This window comes from Mastomys coucha, unplaced genomic scaffold (assembly GCF_008632895.1).
Source record: "Mastomys coucha isolate ucsf_1 unplaced genomic scaffold, UCSF_Mcou_1 pScaffold23, whole genome shotgun sequence".
Classification (NCBI taxonomy): domain Eukaryota; kingdom Metazoa; phylum Chordata; class Mammalia; order Rodentia; family Muridae; genus Mastomys; species Mastomys coucha.
In genome coordinates, this window is record NW_022196906.1 from 51797829 (window position 1) to 51821190 (window position 23362).

The window sequence follows — 23362 nt, forward strand, 5'->3', positions numbered from 1 at the left end:
GTGATAGCTCAGTGGTTAAGGGCACAGATTGCTCTTCTGAAGGTCCTGAGTTCAAATCCCAGCAACTACATGGTGGTTCAAGACCATCTATAACAAGATCTGACGCCCTCTTCTGGAGTGTCTGAAGATGGCTACAGTGTACTTACATATAAGAAAAAAAAAATGGGATTAGAGGCCGGGCAGTGGTGGCACACACCTTTAATCCCAGCACTTGGGAGGCAGAGGCAGGCGGATTTCCGAGTTCGAGGCCAGCCTGGTCTACAGAGTGAGTTCCAGGACAGCCAGGGCTACACAGAGAAATCCTGTCTCAAAAAAAAAACAAACACACACAAAAAAATAGGATTAAAAAATTAAAGTTACAATTTCTCACAAGTAAATACATAGTTTGGAATGTGAACGGCACACAGTTCATTCAAAGTTGACCTGCTGTCCCTCTGAGCAGATGAAGGACTCTGTCTTTCTTAAGTTAGATGGACTGTAACCAAACTGTAGTATAAATTTTTACCTATGCCAATTAAAAGGGTAGCATATATTAATGAGTTATGAAGACTCTGTAGCCAATAAGATTTATTGGCTGTCTATAGACATTTGAGTCTCAGCCTGTCTCAGAGCTGTTCCCAAATACAGGATCTCCTTACACAAGTTACTTGTTTTGATCTTGATTTGTTTTTTCTTGTCTGTAGCCAACATTTCCAGGCTAGTATGATGTGAAAGCTCCAGCAATGTTCAACATTAGGAACATTGAAAAAACAGTAGTCCCAAGGACTCAAGGGACCAAAACTGCATCTGACGTCCTCAAGGGCCGAGTGTTTGAAGTAAACCTTGCCGATCTATAGAATGACAAAGTTGTAGTTAGAAAACTCAAGCTAATTACTGAGGATGTTCAGGGCAAAAACTGACTAACTTCCATGACATGGATCTCACCCAGATCAAACGGTGGCACACCATGCCTGAAGCTCATGATGATGTCAGGATGGCCAATGGGCATTTGCTCTGACTTTTCTGTGTTGGTTTCACTAACAAACGCAACAACTAGATACACAAGACATCGTGTGCATTGCACCGGCCTGTCTGCCAGATCCTGAAGAAGATGGAATCTTGACTGGAGAAGTGCAGAAAAATGACTTGAAGGAAGTGGTTAATAAACTGATTCCAGACAGCATTGGGAAAGACATAGAAAAGGCTTGCCAGTCAATTTATCCTCTCCATGATGTCTTTGTTAGAAAAGTAAAAACGCTGAAGAAACCCAGGTTTGAATTGCAAAACCTCACGGAGCTCCATGGTGAAGGTGGCAGTTATGGGAGAACAACTAGAGAGGAGCCAGGTCCTGATGTTCAACAAGCTGATGGATGTGAACCACCAGTCCAAGAATATGTTTAAAATCCAAATTTTTAATAGTGACAAAAAATCCCTACTTGTCAATAATAATAAAGAATCATATATTATTGAACAATAGAATTAAAAAACAACTGACACAAAATAAAGATGAATCCCAAAACCAAGCTGGGCAAAATAAGACAAATCCGAAAATAATTAAAGGGCTGAGGGATGAAGCTTAGTGGCATGGGACTTGTCTAGTACGTGCACCGTCCAGTGCTCCGTGTCTAGCACTGCAAAAAGAAGGAGGGGAAATGTGAACAAACAGATCTGGATGCAATGGCAGACACCTGTAATCCCAGCTATTTGGGAGGCTGAAGCAGGAAGATCGCAAGTTTCAGGCCAACCTGGGCTATCTATGAGATCTTGTCTCAAAATAAAAACAGAGAAAGAAAAGGAGGCTCGGGATATGGCTCAGTTAGCCTAGCACTTGCCTGAAATGCATGAGGTCCCAAGGTATCCTCAGCACTGCATAAACCAGAATGGTAGTGCCTGCCTGTAATCCCAGCACTCAGAGGTAGATGCGGGCTCTCCTCGGCTATGGGATTTCTAGACCAGCCGAGGCTATGAGACTCTGACTCAAACAATAAAAACAACAACAACAAAAGATATTTACGTTTTACTGTGTGTTAACTATAATCCAGTAAGACTGCTTTCATTAAAAAAAAGAGAGAGAGAGAGTGATCTATGAACAGCAGAAATAAAGAAAACAAGAACAAGCCCACCCTCCTACTTTATTCAACATCCACCGTGTTCCCCCTACTAGCAGTTCCTGCAGTAGACCACTAGGGGGCATGCAAGCCAAGCAATCGATGCTTGCAGAGCTAATTCTCCACCATCAAGGCAGGTTTGCCTGTAACCAGAAGTGCACTAGGCATACACACAAGCAACCCTAATCACCATTGTGTTCTGCAGCCTAACCAGTAGCTCTGGTCCTGGAATTCAGAGCCCAGACTGCTGCTCATAATCCAGTTAGAACAGGAATCCTGCTGCTAGCAGAGTCTATCCGAGCCTGTTCCTTCCAACCTTCCATAAAGAGTGACCTCCACACATCGTAGCCTAACGTTTGTAAGCTCTGACCTTGGCCACCATCCTGACCCCTAGAGATCAAAACCACAAGATGCATTCTGTTCCCGCCTGCCTGACCACTTTCAGCTGCACTCTATGCCCCTTCTCAGCCTGACATCCTCCTCCAACCTACCCACGATGCCTCATCGGGTCCTCAGAATCCTTAGCAGACCCACACCCACTCCCTCTGCCCAGAAAGTCTGACTTTTCATTCTTTAAAAATTATGTTTGCATGTATTTATTTATTTATTTGGGGGTGGTGAGTGTGCCACAGAACGCATGAGATCAGAGGACAACTTGCAGGCAACCATTCTCTCCTTCCACTGTGTGGGTTCCAGGGATCAAACTCAAGGTCATCAGGCTTGCCAGCAGCCACCCTTTGCCCATGAAGCCACCTTGCCAGCCCACATCTTACTTTTCTTTTAGGACTAGTGTGTAGACATCCTCATAAGCAGGTGTCACTTCTTCTCTACCCTCCAGGTAGGAGCCAAGAGAATATTCCATGACCACTGCCCTGGGGACAGCATGGCTTGTGTTTGTTGTTTTGTTTTAAAGATTTACGTATGTATTTATTATGCATACAGCAGGCCAGAAGAGGGCACCAGATCTGACTATAGGTGATTGTGAGCCAAGTTATGTGGTTGCTGGGAATTGAACTCAGGACCTCTGGAAGAACAGCGGTGCTCTTAACCTCTGAGCCATCTCTCCAGCCTGTTTGTTGTTGTGTTGTGGTGATTGTTTTAGTGCTCTTTTGTGGTGATTGTTTGGTTTTGTTTGGTTATGGGGTTTTTGTTTTGGTTGGTTGGTTGGCTGGCCAATTTGACACAAGCTGGGGCCATCTTGGAAGAGGAGACATCAACCAAGAAAACACCTCCTCAAGATTTGTCTGGAGGTAAGTTTAAAGGGTATTTTCTTGAGATTGAAGCAAGATGGTGAGCGTGCAGAACGAAAATCTGTGCACCTAGCCACAGGTTTTAGAGGCAGTTTCTCTTCACAATATCTTTTTCCAAATCACTTGCTAAGGATCATGGTGGCGGCAGTAAAGTGGGCAAAATCAAACAGAACTATCTGGAAGCATTTATTTCTAATCCAAAATGGAGCTTTATCTAGTACTTGTCACAAATCTACATATTCTTTTCTTCCCAATGACTACAATTGCAAGGTAGAGCTGGCTTTGACATCCGAAGGCAGGACAATAGTGTGCTACGACCCTTCTGTGGACATCCCCTACAAACACACCAAACCTATCCCTCAATCAGATCTTTTGCATAATGAGGAAACACATGAGCAGATACTGAAAACCAAGTTAGAAGGAAAGTGCAAGCATCCGGAGCAGGGGCCCATGACAGAACAACTGAGCAAGGTGTTCTTCACCACAAAGCATCGCTGGTACCCGCAGGGACAGTATCACAGTCGTCGTAAGAAACTGAATCCTCCCAAAGACAAATGACTACTCTTGATTCTCTGAGCATCAAGGAAATTTTGCTGTGGGTCTTATTTGCCAGCTAAGAAAATGTACATGGTGTATTCAGTAAGATGGTATATAGGAAAATAATAAAAATACCCTTTCACTGAAAAAAAAAAAGGGTATTTTCTTAACTGATAATTGATGTGGAAGGGTCTAGCCCCCTGTGAGCAGCACTATCCCTGGCAGGTTAGCCTGGGTGTATAAGAAAGCAAACTGAGCAGAGAGCACAAGCCAGTAAGCACTGCTCTTGCATGGCCTCTGACTCTGGACCCTGCTTCCAGGTTCCTGTGCTGACCTCCCTGATGATAAAGTGTGATCTGAAATAACCCTTTTCTCCTCAAATTGCTTTTGGCCATTGTGTTGATCACAGCAACAGAAAACAAACTAAGACACTTCTGTATTTCAATTTTGTTTAGAACAACTGAGTCTTCCTAGTGTTTCTCCTCAGGCTGGTCGAAGGTCCTGAGTTCAATTCCCAGCAGCCACACGCATGATAGCTCACGGCCATCTGTACAGCTACAGTGTACTCATACACATAAAATAAAATAAAATAAAATAAATCTTTAAAAAAGTGATAATTTCTTGAGTTTAAAATCAGGCATAAGGCTCAGTCCATGCCAGTGTAATTCTCAGTCACAAGACCATGCCCGTGACACATTGGTAAATGTCAGAAAGTGGTTCTGCAGGGGAAAACATAGTGTACATAAATATGTGTGTTTACTGGTAAATTTTCCTGATACAAAAGACAGTTAAGGCTGGAAATGTATATATGCAAAGCCCTGGATGTGGGAGGTGTGTGTGTGTGTGTGTGTTTGTGTGTGTGTGTGTGTGTGTGTGTGTGTGTGTGTGTACACCAAGTACTATGATTACAGGAATGTACCACTTAGTTTTCTTACTAAGCTTCATAGTACAAAACAATATCTTACTTATTAGGTGGCTTCCTTCCTTCCTTTCTTCCTTCCTTCCTTTCTTTTGTTCTCTCTCTCTTTGTTCCTTTGTTCCTTCTTTCTTTCCTTCTTTTTTTCTTCCTTGTCTTTATTTCTTTGACAGAGCCTCATTATGTTGCCCCTGACAGGTCTGGATCTTACTATGTAGACCAGGTTGGCCTCAAACTCTCAGAGATCTGCCTGCCTGTGCCTCCCAAGTGCTAGGATCAAAAGCAGCTGGTTCTTTGTTTATTTGTTTTCTAGACAAACTCTCATATAGCACTGGCTGTCCTTGTTATGTAACTGAGGTTGACCTTGAACTTCTGACTTTCTTGTCTCTACATACTGAGAGCTGGTATATTAGGCATATGCATACCAGTTTGGGGATTTTTTTACTCACCTCCAAAGTGTAAGAGACTTCCATTACAGCTGATTTTGTAATGTGACATCACTGAATGTGACATCAGTGAGCATGACATCACTGTGTGTAAGGACACTAAGTGTGACATCTAGAGGTGTGACATCGCTGAATGTGATGTCACTGAGTGCAGAGTTGGGTGGAGAGATGCCATGCCATTGTATTTTCTCCACTAGGATGTAAGAAACAAAGTAACTTTTTTTTTTCCTTTTGGTTTTTCGAGGTAGGGTTTCTCTGTGTAGCCCTGGCTGTCCTGGAACTCACTCTGTAGACCAGGTTGGCCTTGAACTCAGAAATCCACCTGCCTCTGCCTCCCAAGTGCTAGGATTAAAAGAGTGCTACCACTGCCCGGCTTGAAACAAAGTAACTTTAAGAGAAAGAATAATAGTAACATTTGGGCCTGAGTTGCAGCTCAGTTGGTAGAGTGCTGGCCCAGCACGCACAGCGCTCTGAGTTTGAGCACCAGCACCAAATAAAACCAAGATTGTCAAGTGTATGCCAGCACACCAGAGGTAGAATCAAGAGAATCAAAGTCCAAGGTCATCCTTGGTTATATAACTAATTCAAGGCCAGCCTGGTCCAAAGAAGTCATGCTTCAAAAGAAGAAAAAAGAAAAGAGAGAATGAAAGAAGAAGAGAAAGAAAGTTATTACTGTGATAAGTTTCAATATTCACTTACTAAAGTTCAAATATTTGTCTTAATATATTTTATTTAATTGTAAGCCAATATAATTAAAACTTTAATAATAACTCTGTTTAACAATCAGTTCATAACATTAAACATTTAACAGTTGTTTCTCTTGAGCCATCACAAGCTGCTGATAATATAGCACAACTTGGGGCCAAGCCCAGGTTCTTTTCTAAGCCCCATTGGGCTGATAGCTCAAAAGATTATGTTTTTCAAATATTTATCTATTTACTTATTTATTTTTAGATAGGATCTCCTATATCTCAAACTAGCTATTTATCCAAAGATGGCTTTGAACCTCTGTTTTTCCTGCCTGTGGTGGTTGAAATGAAAATGGCTCCCATAAAACTCAGAGGAATGGCACTATTAGTTAGAACCTGTGGTCTTGTTAGAGGCAGTGTGTCACTGAGGGCAGGGCTTTGAGGTTTCAAATGCTCAAGCCTGATCCAGTGTCTCTCTTCCTGCTGTCCATGGATACAGATGTGGAACTCTCAGCTCCTTCTCCAGCACCGTGTCTGCCCGTGTGCCACCATGCTGCCCACCGTGACAATAGACTAAAGCTCTGAACCTGTAAGCCAGCCCCAATGAAATGTTTTCCATTATAAGAGCTGCCATGTGATAGTGTCCCTTCACAGTGATAGAAACCCCAACTCAGACATTGCTTCCACCTCCTGAGTGCTAGGATTACAGGCTTCTAAGTCCTGTAATCACATGGCCACTTTATGTGACTGGTCATCGAACCAAACACTCTACCATGAATGGAGCCACAGTTTCAGCCCTAAAGGACTTCAGTCATTGGATGACAATACCTTGGGTTTGTAACTCCTCTTTAACTCCGAGTTGTCTTTGTCTCTCTGCCTGACCTAAGTTGCTCCCCTGTCCCCACAGTAAGTCTCCTTGTTCCCAGAACCTGTTTCACCTAAGAACCAAAATCCTGCACATGCCTGTTAGACTATGCCTCCTCTCCTCCAAGCCCTTGAGTAATGCCCTGAGTGTCCTTGCACCATGAAGATCAGTTTCCTGAACACTCACTGAGCCTCCTGGTCCCTGGAGCATCTGTCTTCCTTGCTGTCCTCCTGCTAGATTGACACTCAGGTCTCTAACCCTGGACACAGACTAACTGCATAGCGAAGCAATTTATGTTTACTAGTATTATTTTATTCTATTTATATGTATATATATGGGTGTTTTACTTGCAATGTATGTGTACTACATGTATACAGTGCCAAATGGGCCAGAAGAGGGCCTTGGATCCCCTGGGACTGGAATCACAGACAGATTTTGAGGCACTATATAGGTACATGGGATCAAACCCAGGTCCTCTGTAAGAGCAGCTGGTGACCTTAACCACTGAGCAATCTCTCCAGCCCCACTAGTATTATTTCAATAGAAGTCCTCTTACTTGATGCAGTTAAAACAGAAGCTGGTCAATTAAACAAAAATGGAAGTTTTTTTTTTTTCATTTTTGTTTGTTTGGTTTTTGGGGGGTGTTTGTTTGTTTGTTTGTTTGCTTTTTCGAGACAGGGTTTCTCTGTGTAGCCCTGCTGTCCTGGAACTCACTCTGTAGACCAGGCTGGCCTCGAACTCAGAAATCTGCCTGCCTCTGCCTCCCAAGTGCTGGGATTAAAGGCATGCGCCACCACCGCCCGGCTTATTTTTATTTTTTAATTATATGTATATGGGGGGGTCAGTATATATGTGAGTGCAGGTGCCCTCAGAGTCTAGAGGAGGGCATCAGATCCCCTGGAGCTGGAGTTACCAGTGCTCGTGAATCAACCAATGTGGTGCTTGGAACCAGATCCAGGTCCTCTGCAAGAGAGTATATACTCCTAACCAGTGTCCTAGTTAGCATTCCTATGATGAAACACCAACGCAAGCTGGCAGGGAAAGGATTTATTTGGTTTACATACCACAGTCCAGGGAAGGAACCTGGGAACAGTTGTTGTGCAGAGGTGACGGAGGGATGCATTGCAGAGGTGACAGAGGGATGCAGTGCAGAGGTGACAGAGGGATGCAGTGCAGAGGTGACAGAGGGATGCAGTGCAGAGGTGACAGAGGGATACAGTGCAGAGGTGACAGAGGGATGCTGTGCAGAGGTGACAGAGGGATGCTGATGCAGAGGTGACAGAGGGGTGCAGTGCAGAGGTGACAGAGGGATGCTGTGCAGAGGTGACAGAGGGATGCTGGTTACTGGAATGTTTGCTCATCATGACTTGCCCATGACTTGTTCTGGGGGTTGAAGTCAGGTCATTGAGCTTGGTGGCAAATGCCCTTAACCACTGAGCCATCTTGCTGGCCCTTAAGAGCTTGCTTTCTTTCTTTTTCCTTCTTTTTTCTTTCTTTCTTTCTTCCTTCCTTCCTTTCTTTCTTTCCCTCTTTCTCTTTTTTTCCAGACAGGGTTTCTTTGTATAGCTCTGGCTGTCCTGGAACTCACTCTGTAGACCAGGCTGGCCTCATACTCAGAAATCCGCCTGCCTCTGCCTCCCAAATGCTGGGATTAAAGGCATGCACTACCACTGCCTGGCTCCTTGAGAGCTTCTGAAGTAGTCAACTTAATTATTATGGAAATAACAACTCTATTTCACTCCCCTTGTTTCTGTGGTTTAGCTATGATTTCATCACATTATGTGATCGGAGTAGTAATTAGGACAGCTTGGGGGATGTTTAGTCTCTCTAAGGCAAGAAAGTGGGACCCAAAACAAGATTAAATATATAAAATGGGGATGCTGTTTTTGAAAACCCTCTCTGAAGCTTATTACTATCACTGTTTCTCTTCCTGTGTAAAGTGCCTTCCTGAAACAGTTCTTAGGATTTTATTGTACTAGAAAATACAGGCAAAGTTTTCACAAAGGTGATTTGAAATACAAGAAATGAAGGCAATGAATGGCCTTTCCAATAGAAGACACTTGCAGACTGAAACATTAAACTAAAAAATAAATACATGAACTATTTATTAGAGAAATAATCTCTTAGAGAAACGGAGAGAGCCCAGGGGAGTGGAGAGAAACTCCTGAACATTAAAGTAAACCTGGGGCTCCTGAGGGATAGTGGAAGGAAGGAGGGTGGGTAAAAGCATGCTTAGAATTAAATGCTTTTTAATTTATTTATTATTATGGGTGAAGGAAGGCAAGTGTGCACATGTGTGGAGGACACACTGTGTGGAGTAAGTTACACACTGTGTGGAGTAAGTTTTCTCTTCCCACCACATGGTCCCACAAATGGAACTCAAGTTGTCAGACTTGTGTGGCGAACACTCTAACCCACTGGCCAGCCTTAGAAGCCTCTTTCTAAGAAGCACACTCAAGACCCCAAATGTCATCCATCTTCAGTCCATCTTCCAGGGAGGGGTCTGCCTGTTATCCATGGGCTGTCATCGGATGACACAGTCTACGTGAAACTCAGCCAAGCCACAGCACAGTGGTGAGTTTTAGCCTTGTCCTTGGTTAATCGCACTCTTTTCAGGCAGCTTGAAACATTGTTCCCATGGCTACCACAGGCAGCAGGTTAATCACACACTCTTTGCAGGCAGTTTGAAAAGTTGTTCCCCTTAGCTACCACAAGCAACAAACATGGCTGAATCTTAGCATACTGGCTATGGATTCAGCCTGGATATACATATAACAGAAAACACAAGTAACCTGGGCTTGAATCAGAACAATCTTATTCTCACAGAACTAGACATCCAGGGCAGGTGGATCAGCTCAGTGTCTTTAAGAAGGAAGGCAGTGGCTCAGTGATCAATGGCTGATCTTCCATAGGACACCTATACGCACAAAAGAAATAAAGGAACCTTAAAAGGATCTCCATGATCCCGGCAGTGGTGGTGCATGCCTTTAATCCCAGCACTTGGGAGGCAGAGGCAGGTGGATTTCTGAGTTCAAGGCCAACCTGGCCTACAGAGTGAGTTCCAGGACAGCCAGGGCTATACAGAGAAACTCTGTCTCAAAAAACAAAACAAAAAACAAACAAAAAAAAGGATCTCCAGGTCAAGATCCAGGTCTGAAGCTTGTGTCTTCCAGCCTCAAGATCTGGATCACAGGTGTGCCCTCCAATTCTGAATTGTAGTTCATTCCAGATATAGTCAAGTTGACAACCAGGAATAGCCACCACATTATTACATGCAAATTAGTATGCAAATTAAAACATGACAATGAGTATGGCTCCACAAAATTAACTAATTAAATAATAAGTAGTCAAGACTACCTAAACTGTTTCTAACAGACTTGGGACATCTCTGACCCCTGAGATTGTTATGCAACCTTTGTTGTGCCAGGAAGTGTATGTGAACCCCAAAAGACCACCAAGGAGCTGATTCTAATGCAATGGCACTAGGGTCTCTTTATTCAAGCACAAGCTTGGGCCACACCACCATCTCTAATGCAGTAGAATGAGAGAGTGTAGCTCTGAGCCTAGTTTCAGGCAAGCATTTATAGAGGCAAGAAGAGGTATCTAGCCTGGCATACATCTGGTTGGGGGGCCATTATGGCCTTTAACATAATTGGCTGGTGCTGGGAGCCAAACCATAAACTTAACTTTTGGACGGGCAGTGGTGGCCCATACCTTTAATCCCAGCACTTGGGAGGCAGAGGCAGGTGGATTTCTGAGTTCGAGGCCAGCCTGGTCTACAGAGTGAGTTCCAGGACAGCCAGGGCTACACAGAGAAACCCTGTCTCAAAAAAACAAAAAACAAACAAACAAAAACTTAACTTCTGTTTTCCTCCTGATTGGTGGTTGTTAGAAAGTGATATGTTGGGCTGGCGAAATGGCTCAGTGGGTAAGAGCACTGACTGCTCTTCCCAAGGTCCTAAGTTCGGATCCCAGCAACCACATGGTGGCAGCTACCCATAATGAGATCTGACACCCTCTTCTGGTGTGTCTCAAGACAGCTACAGTATATTACACGAGAGCGAGCGGGGCCGGAGCGAGGGGGCTAGAGTGAGCAGGCAGTCCTGAATTCAATTCCCAGCAGCCACATGATGGCTCACAGCCATCTGTACAGCTACAGTGTACTCATACACATAAAAATAAATAAATAAATCTTAAAAAAATGAATGGAAGAAAGGAAGTGATCTGTCAGGGACAGACTTGTAACCTGGAGATGTAGATTTGTTGGGGAATAACCTAGAAACTGGTGCTAGATGCAGGTTTTTTTTTAAAGATTTAATTTATTTTTATGTATATGAGTACACTATAGCTGTACAGATGGTCATAAGCCATCATGTGGCTGCTGGGAATTGAACTCTGGGGTAATTCTGTCTTCAGGCACACCAGAAGAGGGTGTCAGATCTCATTACGGGTGGTTGTGAGCCACCATGTGGTTGCTGGGATCCGAACTCAGGACCTTCAGAAGAGCGGTCAGTGTTCTTACCCACTGAGCCATCTCGCCAGCCTCCTAGATGCAGGTTTTGTTGGGGGGGTGTCTTAGGGTTTTACTGCTGTGAACAGATACCATGACCAAGGCAATTCTTATAAGGACAACATTTAATTGGGGCTAGCTTATAGGTTGAGAGATTCAGTCCAGTATCATCAAGGCGGGATCATGGCAGCATCCAGGCAGGCATGGTACGGGAGGAGCTGGGAGATCTACATCTTCATCTGCAGACCTCTAAGAGAAGGTTGACTTCCAGGCAGCTAGGACTAGGGTATTAAGGCCCACACTCATAGTGACACACCTACTCCAACAAATCCATACCTCCTAATAGTGCCACTCCGTGGGCCAAGCATATCAAACCATCACAGGGGTAACCTGGAAACTGGTGCTGGGTATCGGCCTGTTAGTTAACTTGAGTTCAACCTTAGTGTAGGTTTTCTAAGATGGAGTCTGAACCCAAAAGATCTGGTCTCTCCCCTTCCTTCCTCAATGCATGTACAGGACACTGAGCTGCACAAGAGTCCTTTGCCCCACAACCTCCTCATGACCAGCTCCTCAATTCCCCACCCTGGCTGGGCACGGTGATGCACTCAACTTTAATCCCAGAGGTCAGAAGAAGACATCAGATCACCTGAGACTGGACAGTTACAAGCCACCATGTGAGTTTCTAGAAACTGTACTGAAGTCCTCTGCAATGCAGCAAGTGCTTTTGCTCCAGTCTCCCCAGTTTAGATTTATAAAAATTATTGATAACATCACAGAACTCTTCCAGTGTGAGTTATACAAACCAATATTTGCTCCATTATAAACTAAAACTTAAGAAATCTGGGGGATATAATCAAAGTATATAGTATATGTGAAATTATGAAAGAGTAAAACATTTTTTGCTAGATGTGGTCCTGGTTTATGCCTTTAGTCCCAGCACTTGGGAGACAGGGGCAAGCAGGTCTCTGAATTTGAAGCCAGCCTGGTCTATAGAACAAGTTCTAGGGCAGCCAGGGCTACACAGAGAAACCGTGACTCGATAAAAACAAAACAAAAAAAATTTATATCTGCCACAGCAAGGGTGTTGAGGTCAGAGGTCAACTTGCAAGAATATCTTATCCCCTTTCACCATATGGATCCCACGGATGGAATTCGGGTAACAGACTCCTGCAAAAACACACAAAAGAAATCAAAGCCAAACATTTTTTATTAATTAAAAAAAAAGGAGGAAAAAGTGGAGCCTACTCCTTCTTCCTGAGAGCCTGGGCAGAGCTTCATAATATCCTTTGTGAGGGCATGAGACAGGAGCTACAGATGACACCCAAACCTGGACCAAAAGATGGCCTGGGCTCACAGCTTGGCTCTCATTCTCTTACCAGCTCTTCATCCTCAGCATCCGGGCATGCTGTCACAAGTCCAAGGTAATCCAAGCAGAAGGACTACATGCAGATTGAAAACTCCCACCCCTCGGCATCAGCCAACAGCCTTCACCAGTATTTAGATTATCATAGCTTCCAGCCTTGGCATCCCCTAGCTGAAACCTCAGATGTCACCGAAAAAAGACAGTCCACCCTCTCTATGTACTGCCTAAATTCTCAGTCCACAGAATCTGAGACTGTAACAGATGGTTGTTTTACACGGCCAAAATTTGAACAAAATGGTTTTTTTCCAGTTTGTTTCATTACCCTGAAATGTTATTAAGGTAAAAGTAACATGTAAGAGTTATAAATATAAATCAGGCAGTGGTGGCACACACCTTTAATCCCAGCACTAGCAGGTTGGTTCCACAATTAAGGGCAAACGAAGCCTGTCGGGCAGCCTGAGTCAGATTGTTCGATCCCTGAAACCCACTAACGTTGGAAGGACAGAACCAATTCCACAGAGTCGTCCTCTGACCCCGACATGCACATACATCATACCGAACACACACACTCAATAATAGAAGATAAAAACATTAAAACAAAACCATTTCTATCTGTCCTGAGGTGAGGGTCACCGGACAGATCATTAATCAGCAAGCCTGGGTCATCTGGGGGCAGAGAGAATTCTTCCAGCCATTCTGAAAGCAAAATATGTTCTTTCCCATTGTTCAAATATATAAAATATGCTGTCTGCCAGAATAGATCAAGGTGCTTGGTGATTTTCTTCAAAACAGTAGGTTTGATTAACTTCATCTTCCACTCAAGAGAAGGAAATACAGTTAATTACCTGCTGGCTGGCGACTGGGGACACTCACTGTCATAAAGGGAATCTGACCAAGTACTGGGAGGAACCCAGCATCATCTAGCTTGATTTGGGACTCTGTTCTGGGATGGCAGGGTGCGAGATGGTGCTGTCAGGGATGGTTTATGAAAGAGCTGTATCCACTCTCAGTATCCAAGAGACAGGGGCAACTGTAATGAAGAGAGGTGACCTCCATGAGGGAGACTTGGTTGTTTCTTTTTTTCTTTTTGCAGGTGTCTTTCCAGTTCAGCAGACCCTAAGGGGCTGTGCAGCAGTGAAATGACGTTGTTTATCAGGAGCCCGACTCTACAGGATGTGAAGGAGGACGCTATCCAGAGAGCATTCAGAAAAGCTGATTCTGCCACTCTCCACTGAAATGAAGCAGAAAATGTTCAATCACGCAATCAAAATAAAAGCACTAGGCCTGCATTCTAGGCTGTAAACAGCAGCTGGGCCTAGGGCTCTCCGTGCCCAAGGGAGCCAGGCACCCTGCTAAGCCTTACCCTCTCACTCCCCACCCCTGCCTTAAAACAAAAAACAAAACAACAGCAAATGTATTTCAGGCTTGCTTACAAGCATCACTGTTCCATAGCTAAGCCTTGGGCCAGCGGTTTAGTCTATCTGAAAAGAGCATCCTGGCCCAGGTGCTAGAGGGATAACAGGGCACTTTTAAGAGGAAAACATTGAGCTGGGTGGTGGTGGTGCACGCCTTTAATCCCAGCACTTGGAAGGTAGAGGCAGGTAGATTTCTGAGTTCGAGGCCAGCCTGGTCTACAGAGAGAGTTCCAGGACAGCCAGGGCTACACAGAGAAACCCTGTCTCGAAAAACAACAACAACAACAAAAAAATGTAGACTAAGATGCCCCATAACCAATAGACATTGCTTCCCCTCCCCCCATACGCTTCATGTGACCCCTCATGTGTGAGTGTGTGTGTGTGTGTGTGTGTGTGTCCACTCTTCTCATCTCAGATACTTCATGAGGGGGCCAGTGGAGGGGATAGGGACCTCTAACCAGCATACAGGAGATAAGCTTGGGTGCTGGTGTTCCACCGATCAACTCCCTGACTATAGCCTCAGGGCGGAGGATAGGGATGGAGAGAGATTCTGGGTAAGGAGGTTTAACCTTTTCAAACTGGACTTGGACTTATGACTTTCAGAAATTGTGCGACATGATAAATGCTGATGTTTTTAAGCTGTTAAATTTGGGGAAAACTTTTTAATGCAATAGCAGATTACCCAGTCTATTTTCTTCACTATGAAAACCTTCTCTCTCCACAAAGACAACCCATATCTTTCTTTTTAAAAAAAAAAAAATTAGCTGAGGGTGAGGCACATGCCTTAAATCCTAGCCCTCAGGAAGCAGAGGCAGAGGCCTTTAGGAATTAAGGCCAGCCTGATCTACATAGGAAGTTCCAGGACAGCCAGAATTACATAAAGATCCTGTCTCAAAAATTATTTTATTTTTAATTGCGTGCCACACATGCATATAAGTGTTCACAGAGGCCAGAGGCTCCAAATTCTCTGGAGCTAGAGTCAAGGTAGTGTGAGCCCCTTGACATGGATGCTGGGAACTAAACTCAAATATTTCGGAAGAGCATCAAGTGCTTTTAATTGAGCCATCTCTCTAGCACCCATTCTTGCTTGTTTTGAGACTGGGTATGATGTATCCCAGACTTCCAAGCCTGGCCTTCCTACTGCCGGTCTTTTGGTCTTCTCTCCAGAGCTACAGGCATGAACTACCACACCTGGTTCTCAACCCATACCTTTTCTAGGAAGCTCAAGCCATTTAAGTCTTGGGGGCCAAGAAATGGCTCAGTGGGTAAAGGGCTTGCCACCAAGTGTTGATCTATAGGAGTTCGATCCCTTGTAACTCACATGGCAGAAGGAGAGAATCAAACCCTGCATGTGTGTTTAAAAATGGAAGAAGAGTTTTAGGAGGCATGGACGGCATATTCTGGTAATCACAGCAATCAATTGGAGGCTGAAGGGAGGATTCTGAGTTTCAGGCCAGTGAGGACTACAAAGCAAGACCTTTTCTTAAAATAAATATTCCTTTTCTTCTTTTTTTTCCTGGAGATAGGGTTTCACTGGTTAGTCCTGGCTGACCTGGAACTCTATGCCAATCAAGATCTATGTGAGGTAGACCTCACAGAGATGTACTTGCCTCTGCTTCACTATGTTAAGCGGCTCCTTTCCTTCCTGCTCCAGAAGGCTGCTGGTCAGGCCCTTTGCAGAGCATGGGCTGGTTCTCTCTAAACTGCTATATCTAAGGCTCTCCCCATCTGTCTCCACTCCTCATCATTGTTATCTCTCTCTCTCTCTCTCTCTCTCTCTCTCTCTCTCTCTCTCTCTCTCTCACACACACACACACACACACACAACCACTTTGTTTCCTCTCATCAGCCTTTACTTTTTTTTTTTTAATATGATGTCTCATGTAGCCTAGGATAGCTACGTTGCTCTGTTGCTAAGGAAGACCTTGAACTTCTGATCCTCCTACCTCTCACCCCTCCTTTTGTAATTTAAATTTTTTTATTTTAATCATAACTTAGGAAAAGTAATAACAGCTACTGTGTCCCAGGAACTCAGGAGCACAGCGAGCAGGTTACTATAATTACCCTCCTTTTACAGGTGACAAACCAAGGCACAAGGGTTAAGTCAATTGTCCAAGGTCACAAGAAACAGAAAGAGACTAATGAAGCCTGGACTGCCGGGTCAGTACCTCAATTATACAAGCTCCTCCAAGACTTTACGCTTACTTAATTTCCTATCCGTATTTTGTTAATCTTTTCCTTAAAGAGAGCAACAAAATCTGGATGTGGCTGCAGAGGTAACAGATGCCAGCGTGCAGTTTTCTTGTAGGTATTTAAAAATACATTTACATATGCAAACGTATCCGCAGGGTTTGGCGGGCAACCAGCTTTTTCAGCATACCGTCCTGGCTGCCTTTCTAACCATGATGTTGTGTGCAGCAAAGATAGTACCTTTATTTATCCACTTTCCCCACGTTGAACCTTCTTTCTCCTCCCCCTGTCATCTGTCCCCTTTCGGAAGGTTCCTACCCATCTCGCACTATTTCTCCTTTGGCCTTCTTCCCATCCTGATATCGCTTCACACATACCCTTCCTCTTCATCCTCCTCACTTAATCTTCCTTCCAGCCTCCCGCGTTTCTCCCTCTTCACGGTCCAACCGCTTTCTTCGGCTCACCGCCCCTCTGCTAGTTCTGGGCTTTAAGGCTGCCAGCACCGAGCAGTCCCCGCATCCTTCCCCCCATCACCTCCTCCGCTGCCCCCTCCCCCCGGCCGGGAGGGAGCGCACAGCCGGTGGGAGACAGAGAGAGAGCTGACAGCGTAATGAATGGCTTCAGCTGTAATTAGCGACCCCGCGGCTAATCACGATGTGCATTTACATTTTAAGTGCTGCAGAGGGAGCGGGAAAGGAAGCGACGCGCGGGCGGGGAACCGGGCCTTTTCTGCTTTCTCCCTCCACAGACTCGAAAATAAAGTGAATGGGGAAGTCTAAGGCAGAGTGTAGTGGTACTGGGAGAGGGTGACGGTGTCCTTGAGGGCCAACTTGGGTAGAGGCACAGCCATCCCCTCCTTATGGAACAAACCTGCAGCCCCCAGGTCTTCCAAATTACAGAGTACGGCCTACATGCTCTCCAAGTTGTTTAGCCCAGGCTTGCATACTCCCGGGGACGCAGAGCTCGCTTCTTTTCCAGCCAGCACATTCTTACAAAGCTTCTAGTGCTTCTGGAACTTTTTCTCAGGCCAATCCGAAACTGCCGACTTTAAGTCCACCACTTGGCCCCAGTGCACTGCAGTCGTGGTGCCTTCCCAAGGTTGGGCCTCCAGAGCCTGCTCCTCCCTGTGAAGCCTGCAAGAGTTGGATCCAGGACAGAGTTCCAGTTCAGGGTACACTCCCGGATTGTGTGCAAGAGATTAGAGTCAGTCACTCACACTTGAGGTTAAAAAAACCACAAAAGTCCAGGTACTGCAGCCACACTCCGAGAAGAGATGAGATATGAGCCTGGTGCTCTGAGCTGCGGGGCTGAGAGCAAAGAGAAAGAGGAGGGCCGGTCGGTCCTACCCCTAGGCTGAAGCTATGCTCATCTAGACGGCAGCTTGCTGATACTTTCGAGACACCGTTCCTTACGGCCCTCAGAGCGTCTTCCTTCCCTGTGCTCTAACAGGTCTGTCTGACTCCCTCCCAGCCTTCCGCGGAAGCGGATAGAATACTGAGGGCGTGGTCCCAGGCCAGGGTTAGATAGGGCCACTCCTTATTAAACTGCCTTCCTTCCATCAGACCTCAGCTCTCTACCGCTCATCTCACCTCGCAGCAGAATCCGAGCCTCTCCTTAGATTCTGTGGAGTTTCCAGAGTTTGCAAGTCCACCCTTCCCCCAACATTCCACCAACGCACTCCACCCTGTCTCCCACCTCTTAAAATTTGTCTTCTCTCGGTCTCCTTTTAACAAAAACTACCCTCTGGATTTCTAGAGGCCAAGGCTGACTAGCAAGGAATTCCACCTGGAATTGGAAGTCAGGAATCCGCGTTAGCACGGGCTGAGCCACGCACATAAAAATGCATGCAGCTCCAGTAAAGGACTTTCGGGCATAAATATAAGAATTTAACGCCTTGGAAGAAATGATCTCCGGTTCCCCATTCACTTTAGGCTGGCCCAACGCATCAATTCCTGCATTTCAGAGGTATATAGGAGCCGGGAGACTGGAAGTATGGTCAAGAGGAGCAAGGCTGAAACTTAAATCTTTATAAGCAGCTACGCAAGGACCAGGCCACGACGTAGCGGTCGCAGCCTAGGGAAGGCGCTGCGTGTAGCCGCAGCCAACGCCTCCCACACTCTGCTGACCATGCACTGGCTGTCCTTGACGCAAGAATAAAGGGAGAGAATGGGAGGGAGGTCCCTGAAGGGCTAGAGTAGCGAAGCCCCAAAAGGTGGTTTGGAAATCTCTTACCTAGGAGGGGTCTAGGGATGCCCTTGAGCTGGAACCCCGCAAGGCTCAGGGACCAGGCTTGAATCGCCGTTTGCACCTCAAGCATAGTTTTTATTTAGGTTGTTTCTGCATAAAGTCTGGTTCAAAGAGAACAGATGGTGACTTCGGGGAACTTCGCCTCCCAAATCACCTCTGGCTCGGTGACCCCAGCTGCTGAACACCAGCGCTGGATCCCAAAGGCTGGCGGAGCTGGGACAAGTCACGCAGAGTTGGGGCGGGGCCTGGACGAAGGGGCGGGTCCTATCCCGCTCCCAGGCGGAGCTTCAGCTAAAGGCGCGGAGCACAAGGCGCCGAGGGCGCAGAGTAGAACAGCACTACCCTGTAGAAGTCTGGGTTGAAGACCGCGCGTTCCCAGCCCACCATCCAGCTTTCACTCGGCGCCGGCATCCCAATCCCTGCCGGCCCCTCGCCCGGCACGACCCGCGGCCATGCAGCCCCGGGCTTGAGGCGTCCCCATGGCAAAACCTGCGATCCCTGCGACGACGGCGCATGGAGAACTTCCGTAAGGTGCGCTCGGAGGAGGCGCCGGCGGGGGACGGTGATGAGGGTGGCAGCCCGAGCTCTGGCCCTTTTGCAGATCTGGCACCCGGTGCTGTACACATGCGGGTCAAGGAGGGCAGTAAGATCCGCAACCTGCTGGCCTTCGCCACTGCCAGCATGGCGCAGCCAGCCACGCGCGCCATCGTCTTCAGTGGCTGCGGCCGGGCCACCACCAAGACCGTCACGTGCGCCGAAATCCTCAAGCGCCGCCTGGCGGGCTTACACCAGGTCACGCGGCTGTGCTACCGGAGCGTGCGCGAGGTGTGGCAGAGCCTCCCGCCTGGGCCCATACCGGGTCAGACGCCCAGCGATCCGGCCGCCAGTCTCAGTGTACTTAAGAATGTACCGAGCCTCGCCATCCTACTTTCAAAGGACGCACTGGATCCACGACAACTTGGCTACCAGCCTCCGAATCTCAGTCCTGGTCCTTCGTCCCCTCCTCCGGTGTCGACGTCCAAGAGGAGCCTGGGGGAATCTGCTGCTGAAGAAGGCACCGCTAAGCGGTCTCAGCCTGAGCCAGAGGCTGAGAATGAGGACCGGACTGCCTGAGAATTCTTGCCTCTGAGCCACCTAGACCGACTGGATCTTATATCTTCAACACCCCTACATCTGCACGCACCTTTCATACCCCTTTCATATCCCTTTCATGGGATTTAAGGGGCCCATGTTCCTGGACACCGGTCCTCAGAGTGACAGCGCAGATCCCAAGGCGACAGGAGAAGGAGCTCAGGAATGAGGAGAGGACCCTTGAAGTGCAAGGAAACTTTGTGGGATATGTTGCCAGAAGCCACAGAACACCACCCACACCTTTTCTAGGCCATCTTTTTTAGGGAAGCATGGTGGGTAGTGGGACTCTTGAGCTTTCTTGGGGACCCAGACGTTAAAAGCACCCAGTATGCATGGAGGCCGACAGTTGAGGCTTTAAAAATCATCCTTGCTGTTAACTGAGAGCAGGAGCTGTGGAACTGATTGCTTGAGGGTGGCCAAGTTGAAAACGTCCGGATCCTGTTCTGCCCACACATACACACACACACACACACACACACACACACACACACACACACACACACCCTAGCAATTCCCTTTTAGCATCCTTGCCCCACCCCACCCCCCTTTTGCATGGTGGCAGAGAGGGGACCCAGGACAAAACTTGCCATGCTCCCTCCCTTGAGTCCTGCTGGAGTCTTGCTTCTAATAAAACAAACATGAAAATGGCTCCGTCCCCAGTTTTATTTTTTCCTTACCCACTCGCCTGTGCAGAGACAGACCACTTTGGCATGCTTGCCTTCGGCCCTATTAGCCTTTGGAGTCTTCAAGGTCAGACACAGACTGGGCAGGGTCAAAATGTCGAAAGAGGGACTTGTGATGGAGGGGGTATGGGGGTCTGTGTCCCTGTTGTATCCCTACAAGGGAAAGGAAGCAGTATTGCTGCTTCTCTGGGAGGGGAAGGAGGGAGGGCATTGATAAGCTGGAGGCGGCAGCCTGCCAAGGCTGGCCGACCACGCTAAGGTTCTAACCTTGCCCGATCCACCCAGTAGACATTCTTACCCAGAGGCAGGCACAAAGCCCCATGAGTAGGAGCTCCCCTTCACTGCCCTCTCTCTGCAAAAAGGACAGCACACCCTTGGGAGAGGCGGGGAGGAGACAAAGAGCACAAATCCACTGCTGGAAATTACTATTCAGCAGAGAAGCCCGGGCTGTGAATCACTGCGGGCTCCCTGATAAGCCGCTGCCTTCAGCCCTGCACAGCTGTGTGTTGAGAGATAACAGCCTCAGATGCCTCTCAGCCCAAGTCCAAGTCTGAGAGAGTGGGGGTGGGGGGTGCTGTGTGCTGAAAGTCGGGGAGCTGTGCAGCATACAGCTCAGGATCTTCAGAGCAGACGCTACCCCGTGGAACTCAGCACCTCTGGGAAGGAAATGGGAGAGAATATATTTGTAAGTCACTTTGCCTGTAGAACCTTGAAATAAATCCTACTGGTGAGGACGTGGGTTTCAGCAACTGATGGAGGGGCGCCTTGGGGAAGCCACTTCTCTCCTTCCAATATCTCTTCTTGTGTTTTGGATCACTGACTCCTGTCATCCAGACTGTCATTCATTGCCCTTCACCTCCCACCCCATCTTCCTGACTTAATTATTTATTTGGGGGGGGGTCTTGCCATGTAGTGCAGGCTGGACAAGAACTGATCCTCCTGCCCCAGCCTCCCAAATGCTGGGATTACAGGTGTGTGTCATTTGTTCAGTTCTATTTCTCGATCTTGAGGAATCGCTAGGGAGGGCCGGGGGATTTAGATGTGTTTGTTGACCTGATATGGAGCAAGAAGCATGGAAGGACTGAAGACTCCCCTGAGGATGTAATTCAGCTGGTAGAGCATTAGCCCAGCATGTATAAAGTCTCATTTTTGACTCCCAGCACCACGTAAACTTGTCATGGTGGTGCATCCCTGTAATACCTGTATCTAGAGGTGGAAGCAAGAATATCTAAACTTAAGGATCATCCTTGGCTACACATGGAGTAGGGTACAAAGTGTCACAACTGGTCAGCCTGGACAAAGCGTCTCAGGAAACAGTAAACTATCTAGACAACTGAGGTACCCTGGAGTATTGGGCTTCTGAAACTAAAGGTAAAGATAAGATTTAATAGTCAGGAATGCTACAGACTAGTCTAGATGACTGCCCTGATTCCAGGACTATGCAAGCAGAGCCTGCTTGGTGTCTCAGGAAGACAAGGTTATGGAGGCTCATTAGATGGGCCAGGTAAGTCTCCTTCCAGCCTGGAAACATGTCCTAGGATGGGGGAAAAGGACGTGCCTCCCGTAGCTTCAAAGCTAACCTGCTCTCTTGAGAGAAAACAAGCCACACATGGCTTCCTTTACTGTATCCCCACCCAAGCCAGCAGATTTGATGCCCAGGCTTTTCATAGTGTATTAACTAACTTATCAGTAGATTCACATCAAGACCCCATCTCTGCCTTTCTGATCCTCTGGCCCTGCTGTCCTTTGAGCAGTTTCTAACGGAAGGGCACACATCCTTCCTGTATCTCCTCCCTTCTCATCACAGAGAATGAAGTGAGAACTTGAGAAGTCCAGGCTTAAGGAGAGGGTATGGATGGAACACCCTCAGAGGTAGTTGTCTACTTCAGGAAGGGACTAGTGGTAAAGTGGGAGAAAGAGAGAATCTCTCTTGTGAGACCCCAGTCTTTCCTTTGGCCTGTTTTGTAAACTTGCCCTGGTGGGTGGGAACAAGCATCTACTCACCCCACATAGGGTACCAGCAACGACCAGAGATGATTGTTCCCAAATCTAGCTTGGAGAACCAACTAGTTTATTGGGTTTACTTACAGACCATGATTGAGGAGTTACTTATAGGAGTGTGGGTGGCCCCAAGCAGACACACCACTGAAAAATCTCACCCCAACATGGACAATAGCTTCCCCATAGCTGCACACGTGGCATTCCCCCTCCTGTTAATCTACAGTCCATATACTCTAGCACCTGCTGAGACCACAAGACCACACACACCTACAAGAGAGCGGAAGTACAAGGAATTACCTGGAAGTGGGTACAGGAGGGAGGGCAGGACATCTCAAGTGAAGGGAGTGTCAACAAACCTAATGACATCACTAATATATATATAGCTGCTTTTGATGATGCTTGGAGTTATCCTTAGGGATAGTGTCCCCACAGCCTGGTGCTTACTTCTATCCCTGTGACACTCCGGTCACAAAACCGAAATCCACTGAAAACATAAAAGTACGTGTGCATTGTCAGATGGGTGGTGACTTCCATTGAGCCTTTTATCCACTCAACTTAATTTCATTGTTCTGTTGTGCCAGCTTCCAGACTAGGCACAGGGTGGGGTAGGAGTTAGAATCACAGAATAACTCAATATTGCTTTAGAACCCCCCACCCCCAAACAACAATCTATTGTAGAGAAAGAAAAGTAACATATGACCTGTCTTGTGTATACATGCCTCTAATGCCAGCTCTCAGGAGACAGAAGCAGGAGTTTGGAGAGTTCAGGGACAGCTTATGCTACACAGTGAGTATGAGGCCAGCCTGGGCTATGTGGTAGGACTCTGCTTCATGTCATTTGCTTCTGTCCCTCATTCCTAGAATTACCACTACCAAGCAGATTATTCTTGGGGCCTTCTGACCTGATTATTAAGCAGAAAACCATCTGATTTAACTGAATGTGAAAACAGGATTAATGATCCCCCTTTTTATTTTATATTTTATTTTTTTAAATACAGTGTTGGCTTTTTCTAAACTGAATACCAAAAGTAG

The 23362-nt window shown here is 46.6% G+C and overlaps 1 protein-coding gene, 2 long non-coding RNA genes and 2 pseudogenes across 3 annotated transcripts; 4 read left to right on the forward strand and 1 right to left on the reverse strand.

The window, feature by feature from the left end:
- The window catches only part of LOC116073627, a 12738-nt pseudogene extending 11358 nt beyond the window's left edge, over positions 1-1380 (forward strand).
- A 2092-nt stretch (positions 1381-3472) lies between these two features.
- Positions 3473-3895, forward strand: LOC116071977 (annotated as a pseudogene).
- Positions 3896-11851: 7956 nt separating this feature from the next.
- Positions 11852-13952, forward strand: LOC116071981. Its single transcript, XR_004111262.1, has 2 exons — positions 11852-11974; positions 13757-13952. It is a non-coding gene; the product is annotated as an uncharacterized LOC116071981 (long non-coding RNA).
- Positions 12490-18486, reverse strand: LOC116071979. Its single transcript, XR_004111261.1, has 2 exons — positions 16646-18486; positions 12490-13894 (listed from the first exon to the last, which is right to left on the reverse strand). It is a non-coding gene; the product is annotated as an uncharacterized LOC116071979 (long non-coding RNA).
- A 335-nt stretch (positions 18487-18821) lies between these two features.
- On the forward strand, positions 18822-20295 carry Rpp25 (ribonuclease P and MRP subunit p25). Its single transcript, XM_031343135.1, has one exon. It carries the CDS (start codon positions 19029-19031, stop codon positions 19626-19628), a length of 600 nt encoding a protein of 199 aa, XP_031198995.1. The 5' UTR covers positions 18822-19028; the 3' UTR covers positions 19629-20295.
- The last annotated feature ends 3067 nt before the right edge of the window (positions 20296-23362 follow it).